Source organism: Ochotona princeps, chromosome 2 (assembly GCF_030435755.1).
Source record: "Ochotona princeps isolate mOchPri1 chromosome 2, mOchPri1.hap1, whole genome shotgun sequence".
Classification (NCBI taxonomy): domain Eukaryota; kingdom Metazoa; phylum Chordata; class Mammalia; order Lagomorpha; family Ochotonidae; genus Ochotona; species Ochotona princeps.
Window position 1 is genome coordinate 97,339,201 of NC_080833.1, and position 15,110 is coordinate 97,354,310.

At 43.2% G+C, this 15,110-nt stretch overlaps 1 protein-coding gene across 2 annotated transcripts in view; it reads right to left on the reverse strand.

Moving 5' to 3' along the window:
* TRIM33 (tripartite motif containing 33) overlaps nucleotides 1-15,110 on the reverse strand; it is a 118,367-nt gene that overhangs the window by 19,337 nt on the left and 83,920 nt on the right. For both annotated transcript variants that reach the window (XM_004581898.4, XM_004581897.4), the window contains exon 11: nucleotides 11,986-12,186. In XM_004581898.4, the coding sequence (XP_004581955.1) occupies nucleotides 11,986-12,186 (201 nt within the window). The remainder of the gene's footprint in view (nucleotides 1-11,985; nucleotides 12,187-15,110) is intronic.

Sequence of the window (15,110 nt, forward strand, 5' to 3'; positions counted from 1 at the left end):
GGTCTCTCAGATGGGTGGCAAGTGGCCCTACGCTCAGGAGGTATTAGCAGGAAGCTGGGCCAGAAGCAAAGTTACGAACTAGAACCACCACTCTGATACGGGATAGAGGCATCTCCAGCAGTGGCTTAACTCACAGTGCCACAACATTTGTTCCTCCAGGAAGTCCTTAAAGCCCAAAGAAAGTTCTTAACCTGACATGTAACCCCCTTATTATATATTAAAAAGGGTGGGGATGGAATTTGAAACGTTCTCAATCTTGGAGACAGCAGAATAAAGTTAGAGAATCTGGCACTGCAATTTTGTACAGATTATAAAATTAAGTATCAGTCTATATGTAACATCCCACCTGTACATTAGAACTGTGATGAATAGCAAAATATTTAATATACATATATATACTATTTAAATATGAAAAATACCTCAAATTTTACATAATTCTATTTGCAAGGCATAGAGAAAGAGGTTCCTTTCAAATGACTGCAATAGACAGGGCTGGGCCAGGCCTCAGCCAGGAGCATGGAAGTCCAACTGTCTCTCATGTGGGTGATAGGGGCCAAGCACTTGGGGTGATCTGCTGCTGCTTTCCCAGATAACTTAGCAGGGAGCTGGTAAACTGGAGCAGCCAGGACTCTAAACAAAACCCACATGGGGGCTTGGCAGCATGGCCTAGTGGCTAAGGTCCTTGCCTTGATCCCATATGGCCGCTGGTTCTAATCCCGGCAGCTCCACTTCTTCTCTATCTCTCCTCCTCTCAGTATATCTGACTTTGTAATAAAAATAATAAAATAAATCTTAAAAAAAAAAAAAAAACCCACATGGGATGCCAGTGTTGCAGGTGGCAGCTTAACTCTCAGTGATGCCCCTAATCCTTCTTACTTATTGGTCTACTTGTACCCATATTTGCCTCATTTCAATCCTCTCCCCAGAATACTTTTTTTGCAAACCTACTTCTGGATCAAGACAGAAAACTGAACAAAGGCATTTATTACATCATCCATTTTCCTAAGATTTTCACAGCTATAAAACAAAAGGATGCTCTGTCTCTCCATCATTCTTACCTTGCAAATACATAAAATCATCAATAAAATAAAAACAGGGGTTAGCGATGTGGTATAGCACATTAAACCGCTGCCTGTGACAACAGCATCCCATATCAGTGCTTCAGTTCTAAGTCCTGTACCTGTTACTCTTCTTGATCCAGTACCTGTTAATACACCTGGAAAGCAACACTACATGGCCCAAGTAGGTGGGCCCTTGCCACCTATGTGAGGGACTCAGTTCCAGGCTCCTAGCTTCAGCCTAACATAGCCCTAACCACTATAGTTATCTGGGGAATAAACCTGCAATGGATGATATTCTCATTCTCATTCTCTCTCCTGACACTCTTTCAAATAAATTAAGTCTTAAAACTAGCCAAGGGTTCACTTTTAGGAGCACTCCTCATTGCCAATGTAGGGAGTGAAAATGGAGACTCCTAAGGAGCCCATAGGTAGAAGTGGGATTGCATTTCACCTAAACAAACATACTGGAGTGGGAAATGACTCAAGACAGACACAAAATAACACCCACAGTTTTGGGCCAGCACAACAACTCAACCGACTAATCCATCACATGCAGACTTGGGACCCCGCATCCATGTGGCAGACTTAAAGGAGGCTCTTGGTTCCTGGCTTCAAACTGGCTCAGCTCTGACCACTGTGGCCACTTGGGGAATGAACCAGCAGATGGAAGAACTTTCTCTGTCTATCTTCCTCTGTGTAAATTTGCCTTTTCAATCAAAATAGATAAATCTTAAAAAAAAAAATCTACTGATAAATTCATTAAGTAAGAAGTTTTTGAGTAACCCCCCAAAAACTAGATTAAGCCCTACTTAAACAATTTCCATGACATAAAAGGAAATAATCTCATAGAAAAATCAGCAAAGTTGGGGAGAACATCTGGCCCAACAGTTAAGATCTGGACGGAGATGCCTCCAGCCGCTATAAAAAGTTCTGGCTCTGCTTCCATTCCGGCTTACTGCTAGTGCGTACCCAGAAAAGCAGCATGTTATTGTTCAAGAACCTGAATTACTGTCTTCCATGGGGAAGGCTAAGTTCTGGGCTCTCAACTTTGGCCTTGCCCAGCCCTTCTGTTGTGAAATTTTGGGAAGTGAACCAAAGATGGAAAATTTCTGAGTATGTCAATGACTTATGGATGTAAGAAACAACCATTTAAAACATCAAAATGAAATCAGCAATAATGTCACTTTTACCTATCATATTGGAAAAAGGAGGAAGAAAGTGACTAATTTAACTAGTTAGTGCAGAAATGGGCACCTTCAAATACAAAAGCTGCTACATAATTTTTACACCAATTCTATAACCATCTAAAATATAAAAGTGTGATCACTTATGAACCAGTAATCATACATCGACCAAGTTAAGAAATATGAGGACACTTCAAAATCTCCACAAAAAATGTGCATTTGGGTGCCATCACAGTGGCACACTGGATTAAGCCACCACCATATGGGTGCTGGTTTGAGACCCAGCTGCTCCATTTCCTATCTGGCTTTCTGCTAATGTACCTGGGAAGGCAGCGGAGGATAATCCAAGTGTCTGGGTCCCTGTCACCCACAGGAGACCTGGGAGGGCTTCTGAGTTCTTGATGTTGGACATTTGGGAAGTGCACTGGTAGATGGAAGGTATCTCCCTCTGTTTTCTCCTTCTCTAACTCTGCTTTCCAAATGAATGAATGAATGAGTCAATTGATGAAATGATCAACCTATCTTAGACAATTGGCATAATCATTAATCCCACTTTCCTATGAACTTTCTAAAGTATTCCTGTATTTTGAAAAATATTTAGAATTTTATGCTGTCTCAATGTAGCTTTTAAAATAAGGTGTGATGGGTGGGCTCCAGGATGGGGCATTCTACTCGGATCCTGACTCCAGCCACCATGTGCACGAGGTGAGCTGTCCCTGGGCCTGCCTGGGTTCGGGGGCTGCTTCCTTTGGGGTAAGTACACCGAGGCGGGAAGTCTCCGTGACTGGGTAGGTCTGGGGCCCAACCACCACCCTCACTGGGTGGAGAATGGGATTGGGGAGGGGTGTGACCTTGGGCCTGGGGATTTAAACTTCCAGCAGCTGGGAGGCCGCTGGTGGGCTCCAGGATGGAGCGTCCTGCTCGGATCCCGACTCCAGCCACCATGTACACGTGGTGAGCTGTTCCTGGGCCTGCCTGGGTTCCATTTGGCACCAGGCTCTGCCTGCTGGTCGCCCGGCTGGGGAGCTCTGGGGTATTGGTTGTCTGAATCGCTGCTTTGGTAGCTCCAGGCTGATCCCACTGTGCTTCTGGGATCTGAGTCAATCCTAAAGATTCCCAATGCCAGTAACTCTTCCTTTGAAAAACTTGTAATCACTTAACAATGCTGAGCGGTGAACACCAGTTCATGCAAAAGCTAAGGCTTGGGGCTTGTCCAGCAGGATATCCTTTTACTGACATGATGATGGATCAGCAGACTGGGCACATTAGGCAGGGCCATAACATTAATTAGCACTCGAGAACCATATCTGGGGGTAGATTCTGTGTGGGATGTGGGCCACACCCTGTGGAAAGTCTAGCCCCACTGGTAAGTCCAAGAGTTTTTGTGGTTTTGGATTAAGCTAGGTGTGACCAAGGACCCTGCCATCAATCACAGGTAAAGGAACCCACAACAGTCTGGACTGGTCAAGGCAGCAGCACCCAAATGTGCATCCTGAATAGGGTGTGGGGTGGGCTGGGCTGCAACATTCACCAGCTCATATACGGCCAAATGGAGGGCCAGACTGCGCCAGGCACTGGCCTAAAACTCATTGGCATGTATGAGAACTGGGTCTGGGAGTGGATCAAGCGGAAGAACTTGGGAAACTCTCCTGGCGAGTCACAGCTCCCGCTGGTGAACATGTGGTCCAGATCTGGGGGTCAGACAAGCTGGGCAAAGTAGCTCCAACAGTTGGCTAATATGTAAATTGGTAATGGAACAGGATGTACTGGGCAGGACTGAGCAAACCCTAGCCTACAAGCGAAACTAGAAACCAGGAAGGAGCACAGGTCATGCTGAGCTAGGCTCTTGCACCTACTGGTCTAGGTGAGTCAAGGACGCTAAGCCACAGTGTCTAAGGCAGAGGCCAGGACAAGTGAGGGACTGAGCCAGAGCAACCACTGGCAGGCACGTGATCTACGGCCGGGAACAGGCCCAGTTGGGGAGGTAAAGGGACACCCTAACTGGGTTGAAGTTCCCACCAAGGGGTGCGTGTGCTGGAATGAGGGCTGCGTTCTAACTAGGAAACAGTTGTAGTCTCCCGGGGCACTAGAGTGGACTGGGATTGGATGCACCAGGCCAGTTCAGACCCCAACACCGTCTGGTGTCATGGAGAACCAGGGTAGATGTGGGACTGACTAGGCTGGGTCTCAACCCCTACTGAGCCATGTGTGAGCTGTATGTGGGTATGGACGAGCCATGGCTGGGCTGAAACATCCAACAACAAGAACCAGAATGGGGTGAAAGCCAGCCAAGAAAAGCCACTGTTCCTGCTAGGACAGGAGGTGAACTGAGCAGGGCTGGCTCATGGACCCCCTGGTATGCGCAAAATCTGGCATTGGGAGGGGTTCTGATGGAGGAGCCTGGGCAACTCCTCTGGCAGGACACAATCCCTGCAGGTAAGCGCAAGAAGCATGATAGGAAACAGCCCAGAATAGGCCATGGAAAGTTTCCCACTGGCATACATTCAGCATGGGTCAGGGGCAGACCAGGCTGAATCAGTTCATGTCATCCACTGGCAAATCCGAACACCAGAAAAGAGTGTGGGTTGAGCCAGGTTTGGTCACGACAAAAACCAGTGTACAATATGGAATGCCAGGGTGAGGTTGCCTGTACTGGATGTGACTGCAGCACCCAACCAGCACACATGAGAACCAGGAAGGGAGGGGGCAGAACCGGCAGGGGGATTAAGGGGCTGGTCCCCTCGCCGGACAGCTACTCCCACTGGAGAGTGTTGGCTGGGATGGGGACAGACCAGACTAAGCAGGGCTACAACACCTGTGCGCCGCATGTGGACTAGATCAGGGAAAAGCCAGGTTGGGCTGATTATTCCTACTACTGCAAACAAAATTAGAGTGGGTGAGGGTTGTTTGGGCTTAGCCACAGCATCAGATGGCAGAAGCTGGCACTGGGGTCTAATTCTGTCAAGTCAAACCACAGAACCACCCAAAGAGTGCATTAACCGGGAATGAGAGAGACCCGGGAGGGAAACAGTGAGTTCCTCCCTCTTGGGTTATTACTCCCACGGGAGGGCATGAAAACTAGGACGGGGGCTGGGGTGGCTAGACAGAGAGCCACTCAACAACATCCATGAGGGCTGGATAGTTGAGTTGGTTAGATGGAACTAAGCTTCAATACCCATTGACAAGTACAAGAGCTGAATGGGATGTGGGACAGACTGGACTAGTCTGCTATACATACTGGCAAACCAGGGTAGGGGGTGGGCCTGGTGGGAGTTATTGTGGGTTGCTCCAACTAGGCTGCAGCTCCCACTGGTTGATGTGAGGGTCGAGTATGTGCTGGGCAGAACCAGGCTGGACTGCAACACCCAATGGCTCCAGTGGAAGTTGGGACTGAAAACAGAACCAACCCAGCAATTGCAACCACCAGCTGATCATGGAGATGGATTGTGCCGGGCCCTGTGCTTGCTAGAACATACAAGAATCTGGTCTGGGAATACCTCAAAGTTTCTTTGGGGATGTCCCCAATCAAACTGCTGGACTCAGAACCCTAGCCAAGAAAAGACAGAAGAATGAACAAGTCAATCAACCACCTCGGCTATATGTTGGCAGCGAAATACTGGGCAAATGAAGACCCTATGATGGACTATGTCAATCAGTGGATTCTTCAACGACCTCACCGAGCTGGGAGTGGCGAAAATGGCAGCGATTCATAACTGGTGAACTATTAAAACCATTTGAGCAAGGATCTCAGAGCATGCTCCACATTCGGGACTTGGGGTAGGTGGGAAACTGGATGGGGCTTCTCCCTCAATATCCCCCTTTACCTCAGATACAAGAAGGAAACAATATGGACATAATAGTCTTATCCACTTCCCTATAGCCCTTGAACCTTTTTTACCATAATTAACTACGTAAAGATTGTCAATAATATAATTAAAATAAAATAAGGTGTGATATATAATAAACTACACATACCCAAAACAAATACACCATCCTGTACGTTTTTAGACAGCAAAGAACTCAGAAGCCAAAACCGAAAAAAGTAAACAGGTGCTAGTCTGGCAAAGTAGTTAAGAAGTCACTTAGAATATCCATATCCCATATCAAAGTACCTGGGAGTTTCCACTTAGCTCTCAATTCCAGCATCCTGCTAACAGGCACCCTGTGAGGCAGCAAGTGATGGCTCTTAAGCAAGAGCCCTTCACCCACACTGGGAGATTTTGATCTGAATTTTAGGTTTCTGGTTTCTGCTTATTGCAGCCCTGGCTATCAAAGGCATGTTAACCAGCAGATAGAAGATAATCATTCTCTCTGCCTTTCAACTTAGTAAGTTACATGTAATCCATTAAAAAAATGCGAACAGATCACATCTACCATCCTCAGGGTTACTTATGAACCCTCCTACAACTTGTCCGAAAATAACAGTTACCTGCTTTCCATCATTTTAGCTTTTCTCTTGAGTTTTACATAAATGGGATTATACACTGTATACTTTTTTCATCCACTTTTTATCTTCATTTTATTTTTATGGGAATGTCAGACATATATAGAGGAGGAGAGACAAACAAGAAGATCTTCTGTCTGCTGATTCAAGCTCCCCAAGTGACTGCAACAGATGGAGCTGAGCCAATCCAAAGCCAGGAGCCCGGAGCTTCTTCCAGGCCCCCACACAGGTGTAGGTTCCCAAGGCTTTGGTCTGTCCTTGACTGCTTTCCCAGGCCACAAGCAGGGAGCTGGATGGGAAGTGAGGCAGCCAGGATTAGAACCAGTGCCCATGTGGGATCCTGGTGTGTGCAGGGAGAGAACTTCAGCCGCTACATTATCGTACTGGGACCCAACCATTTTCTTTAAGTTGACATAATTATTTGGAGGTTTATGCTGGCTATTGAATCAGGTTCATTCTTATTGATTTAATTACTGTACACTGGATACACAAAAAAGTTCAAAATGCTCATGGAAAAACAGAATTAAAGAGTATGGCTTACTTATTGTCAACTTTATGAATATCCCTTGAATGACCTGTCCTTTTACCCATAGGTGGACATCTGAGTTGATTTCCAGTTTTTAACTTATTACAAATAAAGGTGCTATGAACATTCATGTCTAAAGATGTATTTCCTGTTATATTTGGAAAATAGAGAAATAGAATGGCTAACTCATTAAGACAGACACATGGCTTTTTTTTTTTTTTTTTTTTTTTCACATTTTTTTATTTATTTTATTTCAAAGTCAGATGTACTGAGAGGAGGAGAGATAGAGAGGAAGTGGAGCTGCCTGGATTAGAACCAGCGGCCATATGGGATCAAGGCGAGGACCTTAGCCACCAGGCCACGCCGCCAAGCCCAGACACATGGCTTTTTAAAAAACATATTTATTTATTTTTATTGGAAAGGTGGATCAGATAAACAGAGAAGAGGCACAGAGAACGATCTTCCACCCGTTGGGTCACTCCTCATGTGGTTGCACTGTCTGGAGCTGAGCCAAACTGAAGCCAGGAGCTTCCTCCGGGTTTCCCAAGTGGAGGCAGGGACCCAAGACTTCGGATCATCCTTTACAGCTTTCCCAGGCCACCAGCAGGGAGCTGGATGGGAAGCGGAGCAACTGAGACAAGAACAGGTGCCCATATGGGATCCCAGCGCTTGTGAGGGAGGATTTAGCCACTGAGTCATCGCGCTGGGTCCCAGCTAAATGTTTAATGTTTTACTATTTCATTCCCATCAACAGTGGTAGGGTTCTAGTTTTTTTTTCACTTTCTCGCCAATTCTTGCTATAGTTATACATTCCATCTTTAAGCATACCACTGACATAAAAAGTATTAAACTTATAAAATAGCATGTATAATACTAAGTGTGCATGTATAACAATCTCAATTTCTTAAAAGTTAAAACAAAATGAATATGTATGTGTAATTCTATTTATCTTTGTAAATTCCTGGAGAAATATTTGAAAGGATTTATAGCAGTTGGTAATAAGGTTGTATTTAGTTGGTTGAAAAAAGGGTGGGTTACACAGATACTTAAAAAAATTTTTTTTAAGCCTGTAATGTGCTACATATAAGGTTCATAATGTTTTCTAAAAGCAGAAAACTCTGGGACAGGCACTGCGGTGCAGTTTACATAACCATTTGAAATGCCCCTAACCTATACGGGAGCCCAGGTTCGAGCTTGGCTATTCTACCTCAAAACTCATTTTCTATCCATGCATCTTGGGAGGCAACAGATGACAGCTATAGTGCTTGGGCCCCTGCCACCATGTGGAAGACCCAGATGATGTTCTGGGCTTCTGGTTTCTGCTTGGCCCAGCTGTGGATGCTGTAGGCATTCTGGGAGCAAACCAGTACACAGATATCTTTTCTCCTTTTCTCTTCTCTTTCAAGTAACTGAGAATGTCAGTCAACATTTACAAAACTAGGCACATCAACTAGGTCCCACACTAAAGATCCAATCTCACTGTACCTCACAAAACCCTTCAAAACTGGTTACTGCTGAGCTTAAGATATCACCTAAAATCCTTTTTGCAATGTAAAGAGGTCCTATGTGATCTGGTTTCCATTTTTCTTTAAAGACTGATTTCATGCCCCACTTCCTCTTTCTCTTTTCTTCTTTCCTAACTGGCCCTTTGATGTTCTTCAAAAGTGCTTAGGTCCTTTAGACCTCAAGGACTTTGAAATTCTGTTTTGTTAACCTAATAAAATTTACTGCAGATACCTCCCTATTTGCTAACTACAACTCAACTTTCAGGTTCCAGGGCAGTTGTAACAACCCAGTAGATTTGTCTTTTACTTTCCTCTCTTAATAGAGCAACACATTTTATTTTGAGTACACTTTGGTACAAAACTTATGACTATCTCAAATGATCCTGATAGTGAACGCTGTGATACCAGGTCCTGATGTTTCTTAAGATATGAAGTCAAAGTGCTCAACACATTTGTTTTAGAAATGGCCCTAATATTCTCATTCAGCTTAATTTCTTGGTTTTCCCTCCAGAAATTCACTTCATAATAATGAGTTAGTGTCAAAAGGTGGAAGAAAATAAACAAAAACTAACATTTAATCTTACCAGCAAGTTCATGAGAGAAAAGCTACCATTTAACAGCTTAAAATGAAAGAATGGCAAATGTAAGAATCACAAAATCTGCACTTCCTGTGAATGGTGTATGAAAATGCTTTTCTATGTATCTGATCCAGAAAAATCCCACAGAATCTTACACATCAAAAAGTTCAAATCTGGGTCCTGCACAATAGCCTAGCACCTACTATCCTCACCTTGAATGTACCAGGATCCCATATGGGTGCCGGTTTTGATCCTAGCATTCCCGCTTCCCATCCAGCTCCCTGCTTGTGGCCTGGGAAAGCAGTCGAGGACGGCCTAAGGCCTTTGGACCCTGCATTCACGTGAGAGAAGCTCCTGGCTTCTGGCTTTGGACTGGCTCAGCTCCAGCCACTGCAGTCACCTGGGGAGTGACTCATCGGACGGAAGATCTTCCTCTCTGTCTCTTCTCCTCTCTGTATATCTGACTTTCCAACAAAAACAAATAAATAAATAAATAAATAAAGTCAGCAGGTTTGAAAATGCAGAGGAAATCCCTGCACTGCATAAAAAAGTCTTTAAAAAGCCACCACATATCAGAAAGATGTTACATTAAAAAGCAGTATGTGCCATTCTGTCTACCACTGTAGAGTTGCTAGGTATGTACAAGCAGTAGGGCTGGTCATAGTAGGGTAAGCAGTTCCCAAAAGTGCTCAATTTCTATTGCACATGTCAAGAAATGCAGGGTGATGCTGAACTTAAGGGTCTGGATACACAGTCTCTGGTCATGTGTAGATGAACAAAGAACCTAAGATGCTCTGCCATTACTATGAAGCTCAAAGTCTGATGAACCCACAGTGAGATGATCACCACTGAAAAGAAATTATTCCTAAACCAGAAAAGGAGGTGGCACAAAGAAAAATAAACTTCAGAAAAAACTGAGCAAAAACATGTAACTTGAGGATAAATTCAGCCTAATAAATGCAAATTATAAAAAAGAAGAATCACAAAATCTGACATCAAATATTATCTCCTGCAGTATACCCAATAGGTTGGGATTTTACACTACTTCTCATGTCTTGATACTTTATAAATAAGACTCCTTTTACCTAGAGTATCTGTCTTCACTAACCCTCACTGCCTAACATTCTTTCACTTATCCTTTTAACATCCAAGTTTAGGAACAGGTCTGATGCCTGTTTGGGATATCCACATCTTTTACCACAGTCCTAACATTGAATCTCTCTTTGCTTCTAATCCAGTTTCTGGCTAATACACCTGGGAGGCAACCCATAGTAGCTCAAGTATTCACATGGGAGACTTAGGTGAAATTACTAGTTCCTAGTTTTCCCCTGGTTGGGTATTAGCTATTGTGAGCATCTGGGTAATGAATCAGCAGATAGAAGTTTACTCCTCCTCTGTGTCACTCTGCTTTCCTGTGCCAGTGGCATAATCTATATGGGTGTTGGGTCAGATCTAGATGATCTACTTCTGATCCAACTTCTTGTTAATGGCCAGGGAAACACTGTAGAAGATGTGCCAAGTGTTTGAGTCCTGTCACTCATATGGGAGACCTGGAAGCTTTGTCCAGTGGCCACTGCAGCCAACTGAGAGTGGATGAAGATCTTTCTGTCTCTCCTTCTAATTTTTTTTCTTTTAAAGTAAAAAGAGGGGGGAGTTAAGGAGAGAATTCACAATGAAAAGTAATTTTCTTTGTGTGTGTATGTTTTATTTGTTTTATTATTCCATGATACAGTTCCATAAGCTCTGGAATTTCCCTCCCCTCCCAAATCCCCTAAAAAGTAATTTTCAAAAACCTTTTCAGTTACAGAACAACCTTTAAGACTATTAAATATTAAGTAAATGAACATAATGAATTGCAGCCACAGAAAGAGTCAAGAGTCCTACTGTCTCAGCAGTTTCATTGCTCTTTGTTCCCATGGCAACCTCTAACTCCCAGGTAACTCATACAATAAGTAAGTTGATTTAGTAAAGCCCTCCCAGGCTTTATTCACATTTAAAAACAAAATGTTTTTATTCAAATGAATCTGCAAGACTTCAGAAGTCACCCAAGACATATTTCTTCAAGAAAATGTCTCAATGAGAAAAAGCCAGATGCCTCAGGCCCCTCATGTTCCATCTACTCTCCTTATCACTATCCCTCCATCCATTACATCTCTCCATAGGAGCTGATAACTATCTAGACAGCTCAACCCCACCCTTGTTCAGTCCATCTGTTTGCATGAAAGGTTGATTACTCATTTTGGACCTAACAGAACAATTATCTGACCATACTTTGGTCCTGGATCTCCTCCAGCTGCAAATTCATTCCAGCAGTAGACCCTCTCATACCCTGTCAGGTGGCAGGGAGTATGGGGTACAGAGGGAAGAACTACTCTATCAGGAAGGCTGACATTAACTCATTATCAGACTTTAAGTCTTAGAATTTGTTTTACATAAAACATGTACTATTCATATTTGCTATAAATATACAACAAATAAATTTGTTATAAATTTCCTATAATTCAAAAATATTAAAGAATGCTACTTTTAGCGTAGCAACTCAAATATCTGTACTTTATTCTTCAGAAATTTCAAAGAAATGCTTGTCCTAGATAAAATAAAAAACAAAACAAAAAGCCCCTGAAAAATATAATAAATTTCCTGATTAACATGAGGCTTTAAGTGCCTCATATAATATAAACACAAACCTGTATGGGTGGAATATCTGGCAGCGATGGAAGGTTTTCTGGATTAGTAACTGAGGGGATTAACTCTATTGCTGTAACAGATGGACTGGTAGGACCTCGGTTTGCATTGGCCATAGTTGCTGTAGTAGGGCTTGTAGGGTTGATTGTGGTGTTGTGTACCGATACGACAGGAAAGGGTCCAGCATGTCCTGGGTTTGAATGCTGTTAAAAGAAAAGGTAAACATCATTTGTTTTATTGGACAGGATACCTAAATATGAACAATACCTTTACAAAAGGTTTTTAGAATACTTACGGGGTTTTGATACCTGTGGCTGAAGAACAAAGAAATGATCCCTCCCATAAGCATGCAGAAGAGTACATCAAACTTGGCTACTTCATCTTTTTAGTCAATAGTAGCTATGGAAAATCAGACTTGCAAATCAGCCTGATGATACACTATTTCATAACAAGGAGATTTAGAAGCCTCCAAGATTTTAAAGAGGAAGCCAAGAAATCACTGTTACGTGTATATTCTTCCTGCAGGGGGTTTTTCCTAACAAAAATAACTGTATCACGTGCTTGACATAGTTTTAAAAAATTACAATTTAGAGAAAGGAAATATACCAGTTCCCAACTCTAAAACATATATGCTTAACTCAGTAATTCAGAAATTGAGATAATTATAATTCATTTCAGCTTCATTGTGAGGGTTGTTAGGAGGATCATTTAAGGTAACACAGGTAAAAATTCATGAAAAATAAATCATACAAATATAATCAGTTGAAATACTCAAAAACTAGAAGCACTAACATTCAACAGCAACTAACATTTAGCAGCACTAACATTTAGCAGCAATCCTAAAGTCTAAGAGAAATGCTCTGAGATTGTCTGATTCTGTAGCTCTGACATACTTCGAAGTGGTGTACCTGGTCGTCATAATATCTGAACAAAGGTATGTGTGAGTATGTAAACTATTTAATGAAATTAATACATAAATACATAACATGAGTGAGAAAACAAAGAGGCTCCATCAGTTAAAAAATGTATAACTAAAAATAACTTTGCTTTCTAACACTCATTATTTTTAAAGCATTGATAAATCTTATCATTGTTGCAAATTTAACAAATTTTTAATTAAAATATATTTTTCACCATAAAATTACAACAGGCTGATGTATACCAATATAACTCTACAGAGGAAGTAGGAATAAAACCCTGGCTAAAGGAGAAAAAATTGCAAAATATCATATTTTAAAAGAGCTTACAATGATATTTGAGATTCTAGATTACAGAGGTGAGCAATCTTTTCTCTGCCAAGGATCATTTGGATCTTTATAACATCGTTCATAGATCACACAAAATAATTTCCTTAAAATTTAGCTGCCACAAACTGAAGGAATTTCAAGCTCTGCCCGTCATGGTTGCCCTGGCAGGGCCAGACCAGATTATTTTATTGACTTAATACAACCCATGGACCTGTGGTTCCCATTCCTGGTAAAAGTATGATGTAAAAGTTTCTTCTTCATAATGCAAATATTTACAATATGCTTTTTAAGGTACGACATTGTGGGCCCGGCATAGTAGACTAGCGTGGCAGCTAAAGTCCTCGCCTTGAACGTGCTGGGATTGCATATGGGCACCGGTGTTAATCCTGGCAACCCCACTTCTCACCCAGCTTTCTGCTTGTGGTCTGGGAAAGCAATCGAGGAGATGGTCCAAAGCCTTGAGACTCTACACCTGCATGGGAGACCTGGAAGAGGTTCCTGGCTACTGACAGGCTTAGCTCCAGCCATTGCGGCTGCTTGGGGAGTGAATCAACAGATGGAAGATCTTTATCCTTGTCTCTCCTCCTCTTTGTATATCTGACTTTCCAATAAAAACCTTATTAAAAAGAATTATTACTGGAATTTTCCAGTTAATATTTTCAGATTGTGGTTGAGTACAGGCAATTAAAACTATGGCAAGTGGAGATACGCATTTTGTGACTATTTCCACTAATAATAGAAATTTTAAATGGAAATCTTCAAATATGGAGAAGTCCATATGTTTCAGATTTCTAGAAGTACTTGGGTCAAATACTGAAAGACAAGTAGTCTAAGACAGTGTTTGTCCAGCTGCAAGGATACAGGCTAACTTCAGAAATGCAGTAAAAACCAATGTGTTGGATTCCAACATGGCTGAATTGAGAAAATATATGCAAATTTTGATCGGCGAGAGAAAACAGAAAAAAGCAGAGGAAGTGGAGACCCAGAAGAGAGTCACAGAGAAGTTTGCAAATGGCAAGAGGAGAGAAGCCTTGGAGCAGCATGAAGAGCACAAAGTTGCAATGGCGAGCAGGGAAACACTAGTGACACCCAAGCTGAGGGCTGGAGGAGATGCCAACTGCTAAGAGCAAGGTGAGAGCCAATCGCAGCAGCCTATGCTGCTGCTGACAGGGCCTGAAGACAGAGTTGGGCCTGGAGCCCTAATGGGAGACAGAGTACCAATGAAAGAAAAACATTTTCTTTCCTCCCATTGCCTACAATGGCACTGGGATATCAGCAGTGAGATAGTACTATTTTAATGTCAATAGAGACTGTGGAGGCTCTCACATAAGTGAATAAGGGAATTGAATTAGCAGGATAGATCCATGGTTCCCACTAACTTTGAGTCTAGCCTGGAGGGCTGGCAAAAGGCTGGGAACCCATTTAGGATTGTGAGACGCTCCAATTTCCAACCCCACCCCAGGTTTCAGGGCTCAAAATCCCAAGGTGCAGGAGGCAGAAGCCAGGCTAGGCTGTGGCCCCCACCAGCATGAGTTGGAAGTGGGGGTGCGCCGGGCCCAGCCAGGCTACAGCACCTACTGGCAAATGCCAAGGTGAGGCAGGCCATGCAAGACTGGGCTGCAGCATCAAACCAGCACATGTGAGGCTGGGGGGGGTGGGGTGGGAAGGAGACCGATAGGGGGAATGTGGAGGGCTCCCCTGTTGGACCATCACTCCCACTAGAGAGCATGAGTTGGGATGGGGGCAGACCAGGCTGGGTGGGGTTTCAATACTTGTTGGCCTCATGTGGGTTGGATCAGGGGAAAGCCAGGCTGGACTGACTGCTCCTACTGATCCATGCATAAGTCAGAGTGGGTGTGGGTTGGTTGGGCTTTGCCGCA